Source organism: Megalops cyprinoides, chromosome 3, assembly GCF_013368585.1.
Source record: "Megalops cyprinoides isolate fMegCyp1 chromosome 3, fMegCyp1.pri, whole genome shotgun sequence".
Taxonomy (NCBI): domain Eukaryota; kingdom Metazoa; phylum Chordata; class Actinopteri; order Elopiformes; family Megalopidae; genus Megalops; species Megalops cyprinoides.
In genome coordinates, this window is record NC_050585.1 from 17,806,582 (window position 1) to 17,814,738 (window position 8,157).

Consider the following 8,157-nt stretch of genomic DNA (forward strand, 5'->3'; position numbering starts at 1 on the left):
TTGTTCAAAATCTATAGAGCTTGATATTTACTGTATTGTTTGGGCTGTGTTCAGCATTCACGTTGAATACCCTGAATACAACAACAGTGTCCCACCTGGGACTCAACCCAGCAACCTCCTGGTTACAGATCCCAGTCCCTGAGTATTGAGATTGAACTTCATTTTCCCTCATGCATTACTGTCTCTGAACTGTAAAGAGAGAAATGCATTAACGCCATGCCAAATCTCCCTCCATAAGTAAGTCTCTTTACAATATATAAAACCCCACTGTCCCTGCGCTGGATTAAATTACAACCATTACACCAAGTGCAGCTTTCGTTCTGCCACTGAGCTGTTAAAGCGAGCTCGAGTAATCTGGCGCGAGGCCCGAGAATAAACAGGCGCCGCGAATTTGCCGCTTTTCCATGACAATACGGGAGCAATCCGCAGAGCAAACAATTCCCCCGGATCAAGCCCGATTTCCTCGGTTAGGCGCAGCCCTGCATTGCATTGTGGGTGGCCCCTGCGGACCTGGACTAATTATTCCGTAGGCCTATCAAAAGCAGAGCATGGCGAAGATCAGGCTACCTGCAGCTTTGAGTCCTATGATTTAAGAGACAAGAGAACACCGGGACGTATGTCTGTCCCCTTCGATTCGCTCTGTTTCTGCACACAAGTCGTTAAAAGGGTTCGCCCTTCAAAAATACGACAGTGAGTTAAACGGTAAATAGGGGAGATAGCAGCTACAGGTTTCTGTCAATAAGGTCAAAGTATAAGCAGAAGGGGAAGCGATTGAATATGGCCACTGTCCTTTATGGGAAAGGACACACTTTACCCAGAATACAAATATATTGTATAAATAAGCTGTTAAGACCATTAAATAAACACACAAATACATCAATTTGTTGAATTGCAAGAAAATAGGAAAATGAGACAGCAAAGCAAAATGCTTGTCTTGTTGGAAGTGCAGGTATTTTCCCTCGATACATGAAAATTGTCAGGATTAATGCTGCAATATTGAAATATGTACTTTTGTAGTCTACTTAGAAATGTTCCTTGAAAAACTATGGATTGTTGACATGCGTATTCTTCATATTAATGAGTTTTCTGTGGAAAAGATTCACAAGCATTTGTACACAAACCACAGGGGAAGTATTTAAGTGGATTTGCCACTGCTCATAACAATGCCTGCTCTAAAACGTTTTGGAAGTCCTTGCAAACACCTTCACTGGAATGGATGTTCTCACAGAACCACCCCGGGTGCTTTTTAATCCCTGAGACAAAAGCAGATATGCGTGCAAACAGGTTGATATGCCCTTGCCACACGGCACAGACGCGCTGTCGCACGGGCATGATTAAGGGAGACAGGCCTCATAATTAAAACTGCTTTCGGCTCATTCCTCAGCACTGGCTCATATCTCGGCTTCATCTTTCCATCAGGATTTAAATCTGCAAACAAACAGGGAGAGAGTTCCTGGGGGGGGGTGCAGTGCTGAGGCGCGGGATTCCCATATCTGTCACTACAGCAGATTAGGAAATAACCCAGCCATGCTTGCGCACAAAGGTTGTCATCATGACTAGACGCCCAACAATTGCATTTCCAAGGTCTGTTTGGCTTTCGTAAACACAGTCAGGAAACGTATCCAGTGGTTCTAAACACTTGGGTAGGCCTCCTGCTTCAAATGGTTCTACAGAAAAAGTGTCTCTCCAACTAAATGTCTGACTCATGTCTGAATCTCTGATATTAGCACAGGACAACTAGAATATGGAACTCCAAACATCAGCGGTTGCGTGCACGTGGTCACACCAAGCTTTTAGATTACTGGCTGTGTTTCTGCTTCCATTATTTGGTCTCCAATACATCCTTGTAAATGAGAAAAAATCTTTTACATTAAGTGAAGTATTAAAATATAACATTTTAAGATATTAAAGAGTGTCTTTTTTCAATGAAGGTAACCATCCATTACCAAACCCAATTCATCTGACAGTGACCCAGATCAGCATGGCCTATAGTTTGATTGATGGGTTTATGATCAACTGAATCATTCACTGCATTGCCACTGCTCTCATCCTTTTCAAAGCTACAAAACTGTTTTGTAGAGTCATGGGAGGACAGAGAGGCAGACAGAGAAATTTGACTTTAGACTGGTTTACATACCTGTATCAGAGCAAAGATACTCACTGACACTAATGATTCAGCAGAGGCATTTCTGATCTATTAAGTCTCCAGTGTAGTGGTATGCAGTATTTATCTATTCAAATGCTGTGCGCTGGGAGCAAATTGAGGTATCAGTTGGTAGTGTGTACTTCTCTGTGACCACTTCCACCAAACAGACACAGACACACATTATCCCTGAGTTTACAAAAACGCTAGAAGAGGGACAGAGAGCTTCCGTGGCTCCCCTCGTCATGAATCAGTGTTTTGTAGAAATAAGTGGGGGGGGGGGGGGGCTTCTGAGAGGGTGAGTCAGAGGTCACCTCAAATCCTAGCAGTTAACTTTGAAAAGCCTACATAACGGATGGTGTTGGTAAGACTTGTCCTAGTTGGTGTTCAGCTGTAAACTGCACCACCCACATCTTTGCCTGGTTTTGTTCAGCTGCTGCGCCTCCTAAGCGAGCTATTCTGCCAGGACAGTGATTGTCAGCCTTAACGAACCTGCACATCATAGCACACGGATGAATGCCACCGTACACGTCCACTAAGCAAACAGGATCGGGTCTTACTGTTCAAAGCTACTCTTGCCCCAGTACTCCTCATATACACAGCATAGCTCTTTTTTTCACTTCACTGAAAATGTCATCGATGAATAGCCCTCTTTCATCTATACGGCCTTCACACCTTCCACTCCAGGTTGTTGTTTAGATTAAAATGCGGATTTCATGAAGTGCCTCACTGCGCATGGCCCTTCCAAACACGCCTGTGCCTGCGCAAGAAGCCTTGACAGTGGCCAGCATTTATTTGGTGAATACTGGTGAATTTAAATAAGAATTTCATTATCTAAGCTTGAATCCTTGCAAATAAAACAGGACATTAAGTGACAAACCTCACGGGATCTTGCCTACTTTTACTTTGGTTGCCGAACGCTGTACTGCCACATTAGTTCTATGAAGATCACAAATGGCAGCCTGTCTAAAATTTCCCTCATAGGTCAACCCCCCCCCCAAATGGTTCAGTTGGCAATTCACCAATTGCCACCAGTCTGGGATCATTTGTGAGTTATTCATCACTCTTCACGGGCACTACAACAGAATGTTTTTGAAAGAGTGCCATCCTCCAATTGTGAATTTTGAAATGAAAATTAGATGCTTTTACAATGCAGCATTTATAATTAAAAAATGTTTCTTTGACATTAACTCTTGTAGTTCTGTCACTATGCATGCTCCATGTTTGCAATAATGGATATCATGTTGTTAATGCAGATTATAAAATGATCCGGAAACAGCTACAGCTTTCAAGCCCTTGGTTAAGTCTCTGTGCAGCGGGGAACAAAAAGCTGTCTAAATTGAAACCAGATGAGCTGCAACTGGCTTTCTCAGGTTCCCAGGCTTGGTTCTGGTAACATACCAGGTGCATGTTCAGCCACTCTGAAATTTTCCCTGGATACGAATTTAGGCCTTCAAGTTTTGCCATCATATAGTTCAGTTCCAGCATATATGAGGATAGCTTTTAGATCACACAAATATACTTGTACACATACTCCAGACTCATCTGGTTTGCTCCATTTTCTTTGAATATGCCTGAATATAATAGTGCAGTATCTTATTTTACATTGGCGGGACAGGAAGAAAACCAGGCAGCTAAGTGCACACTGTTCAAGTGGCATAAAGTGGGACTTTCTCTTGACATAGCAAATCATTTGATTTCTAGTAGACAGGATCGTGCAAAGCCCCGACAGTAACGTTCAAACAAACAGTAATGTTCAAACAAATGCACAGTTGGAATTGCTCCAGCTACAGTAAGTGGCGTGCAGTGTGTGTGATTGTGGATTTTAAAAAAGCACGAGAATCGCACACGGTGACCCGCCGAGTTCTTACCACTTTTTACTCCTGCACGTGGAGTCGGGGATGATTGCTGGAGCAGCAGAACATATGTTTCTTATCAGTATGTAAATACGCGTTTAGTGAAACAACTGTCGTATAAGGGAGCCCTTGGAAGGGTCATTAGAAAGCCATGGGAAAGCTCACGGCAGCTCGTGCTAATCTGCGGGGGCTCTGTTACGGGAAATATCACTTTACCGTCCATATCTCATAGCCGTTTGCCATGCGCACGAAACACTTGCAAAGTTGCCATGCTACTCTGGTTATTTTCTTTAAGAAAACGTGAATACTGGCTCAGAACGAAGTGTGAAGTGTTCTCTACAGTTTAACTGACAAAACTCATCAGCCACTCAATATACCTATGCGAAATGACTTAAGGTCATGACATATTTTATTAGTACATAGCAGGAACGGTGTTCAGCATATTACTAAATTTAGAAGCTGTGTCAAGTAAATAGTGCAGCAAAATTGTTCGGACGAAAACAAGCAAAGCACCTGTTACTACTGCATATACTTATCGCAGATATGTTACCAAACTAAATCTTTAAGACAAAAGAAGCAGGTTAAGTAAGCATAGTGGAAAAAAAACATAATATAAAATCATAACATCCATTACCGAATAAATAAACAAGCCTGACTTTATCAATCTAAATATAATTCAAAGACTAAGAAGACGTGCTTGTGTAATTAATTTCTCTAAAACCCTTAGTGTCAGAGTGTTGGTGTTGTAAACATATGCCTTTGTTTGATTACTAACAGGTGCAGCTTAAAAGCTATGGAAGAAAACACACTATTAGACAGAAGTTGGCCCAAAAAGATGGTTCGATGTATAAAAATAGGACTCTGTCACCCTCTTGCTCTGGAGAGAACGCTGGAGGATAAATGGCGGTAGAATGAATTTTGGAGTTATTAAGGCATTCAGCAGCCATGAAATGCAAGGATCACATTCTCACAAATGTAAGGATGATGACTTCATACATTCTGCTACTTAGTACGTGCGTTTTGCAACCCTTCGAGCATAACTGACTTACACGACGCAAATGCGTGCAGATCAAAATCGGTTATGAGAAACTGATTCAGCAAAGTGGAAACATCGAACATTCCACCGGGGCTACCCCGACGATATCAAGAACACAGTAAAACCCCCTGTGCTACAGACCCACCTACGGTTAACTGTACCGCTAGCTACATTTCACTCATTAAATGTCTCAGACGGCAGGGAATCAGTGACCTGATGCAATTTCAAAAGTTACAGTTTCTGTCGGAAGCGACATTGTTGCGGCGGCGATGTCATAAGGTCACCGAGACGCTGCAACTGGCATCCACGCCTCGGTAAAGGAAATAGCCGCCCACTGCTCAGGAATAAACAGTGAACAACTTCAGTCAACTTACCGCTATGCGTGTCGAATTCTTCGTTTCCCCTCCAGCGTTGTTCGGGGGCTTTTGCTCCCCATTCAACCTGCTGTTGTACTCTGAGGGTTGCTGAGCTGTGTTTTTGTTGCCCTTGTTTTTCCGGTGTCCTGGTCCCTGGTTCACAATATTGAGGAGGTGAAGCGTGCTTTCGTGCTCGCGGTCCGAGGTTTCCGCTTGGCCACGCTGATAGCGGCTTTCGCAGCTCGAGTGATGCCTTCTGCACAGCTCGATTCGAGCTCGCAAACGTTCCACTATAGCGTTGTGCAGCTGCGGGACAGCAGAGCTTCTAGTGCTCGCTAGTTGCCCGGCGACCGTGCCGGGCACAGAGCCCCCCATGCCAACACCTAACATGGGTACAAAGCCACCCGCCGTTGGTTGTGGAAGAGCTGCATCTCCCATCTTCCGCTATTATGAGTAATCTTTGCCTTGCTTTTTAAAGAGTTTTAAAGGAATGTGGAGAAAAGTTGTCTATAACTGGATAGCAAAAAGACTATCAAAATAAATACATAAAGGATGATCTTATGTACAAATAAGCAACATTGTATATCACGAGGACTTTGACATCCATCCTGTGCAACTGCTATTACACGCGCGGTAGCTATAGCGAAGCGTTCACGAACAGCAGCCTCCCTATTCACATGCAATGAAAAACGTAGCCTAATCAATATCGAATTTTGAAATGATGCAGACTAATATCTCAAATACTTTATTCTGAATACATCAGTCCAGAATTGTCTTAAACTGGCTGCTTTGTACTCTAGTACCAGCATTCGCTAAAACTACACGCTTGGTAAAAATACAGATTACTCAATACACCTAAGTATGTCACAGAGACCACGCACATTTTCGGCAGTACCCGTGCAGTGCTATTCTTCATAAATATTTGTAGAACATGTGTTCAGACTTTACATGTAAAACCCTCTCCACTGCTGGTCTAAATAAATTTCCATCGGTCTCGGCGCAAACTTGATAACATCCCACCAAAAATCCGTTCACGGAGTGACCGATCCAACAAACTTCCAGTGGTTTTCAGTGCATAGTCTCTACATTTCTTTCCAGTCGTCGCTTGTCCTAGACAGTGGAGATGAATCCGTATGCCTTCACTCTGGAAAAAAAATGAATGTTGTTACAAGATGCGAGGTTTCGTGGAGCTAAATCGACAACCAGTTCTTCTCTTGCCTTTAGAGGGCTGTCCCCGTCAGCTGTTCGGCCGAACGCTACCACCTCAACACACGGAGATTGCGGAACATTACAGAGTCCCATTGTATCTGATTTTCCCCCGAACATGAGAAAATTGAGAGAAGAGGCGTTCGTTTGCAGGCTCTAGTGGAATCCGAAGGACACTACACCGCGATAGCGAATACACGAGAAGTGGGGGGAAACTAAGAGCGATAAGGTTTACGGACAACAACCATTCCAGTTTAAATGGTCTGGGTCTATGAAGCTCCTTGGTATGTGTCAAGTCTGCTCTGATGAATCTAATATATGAATTTAAAGCAATAAACAACAGACCAACAAATGGCCAAACGGACAAAGATTTATCTGGAGTAGTCAACTGATAAATGAACACGAAACTTCAAATGCGGTTGTCAAGAAACACCAGGTGCGCATGCTGTTTATTCTAAGGACACAACGCTGTAGACAAGTGAAAGAAAATAAATGAAATGTTCATCCAGCCGATGCATGGGCAGCCTGCAAGTTATAGATCAGGATTATCGATAGACATTTATGCAAAGGCATTGAGATTTTACATTGGTTTTTGGGTGCTTTCAAAGTGAAGTGCAGTATAGGGAAATCCAATTTGTCTTTAGGCACGAGGATATAAAACTAGCATTTAAACCTGCTGAATGTTTCTGAATAATAATAATAATAATAATAATAATAATAATAATAATAACAACAACAATAACAACAATAATAATAATAATAATAATGAGTTGAAAGTAACACACGAACATGTAACCTGGCTGACACCTTGGATATGTAGAGGAACCATAATTGGAAAAGTGGACAGGGAATCTCAGAGTCCTTAGAATGACAGAATGCAGATAACACTAAAGATAAACACCTGGGCTATCTGAACTGTTTCTATGTGTAATGCTACAGTATGCATTCTAATGACGTGCCTGGTGACCCAGTGCTGTGCATGGAGACATAGAAGTGCTGACGGTGACATGGAGCTGGGAGTGATGAAGCTCTATTGTGTGAATTCCACAATACGGCAGGTGGGAGTGAGACACTTCACACAGAAAGGGAACAAAACGGAGTTTACTGCAGAAAAAGGGATGATGAATTCACATTTATTTTTCATTTAATGCTTTTTGAAACAATTTCAGAATAGGGAAAAAACCTTCCTACTTTGGCTTGCCTCCCCCAACAATTCACAAATATGACAGTGCAAAAGAACCATGACATAGTATTAGCAGAAGTTGAAAAGTTCAGTAAGTGTTTTTCTGACCATGGTTACTTCCAAACTTAAACACTCATACTTTTTACAGAATGCAAGTCGCTAATTCTCTTTTGTATAAAAATACAGTTCATATGTGACTAATTCGGACAGATTATAAAACTTCATATATACACATTTTAATGTTCTGAAATACATGTTCTGTACCACTGTAAATAATTAAAATAGTTTTTATAAAGTGCATCTTACTTGATAATATAGTGTTGGTTAAAAACTATTCAAGTACATTGTGAGCTGGCAAAAATAGTTAGAAATTCATA

At 42.0% G+C, this 8,157-nt stretch overlaps 1 protein-coding gene across 1 annotated transcript in view; it reads right to left on the reverse strand.

The window, feature by feature from the left end:
* The window catches only part of LOC118775742 (mastermind-like protein 2), a 72,286-nt gene extending 65,597 nt beyond the window's left edge, over positions 1–6,689 (reverse strand). Inside the window, exon 1 of the mRNA XM_036525804.1 lies at positions 5,410–6,689. Within this exon, the coding sequence (XP_036381697.1) occupies positions 5,410–5,829 (420 nt within the window). The 5' untranslated portion in view covers positions 5,830–6,689. The remainder of the gene's footprint in view (positions 1–5,409) is intronic.
* Between the last annotated feature and the right edge of the window lie 1,468 nt (positions 6,690–8,157).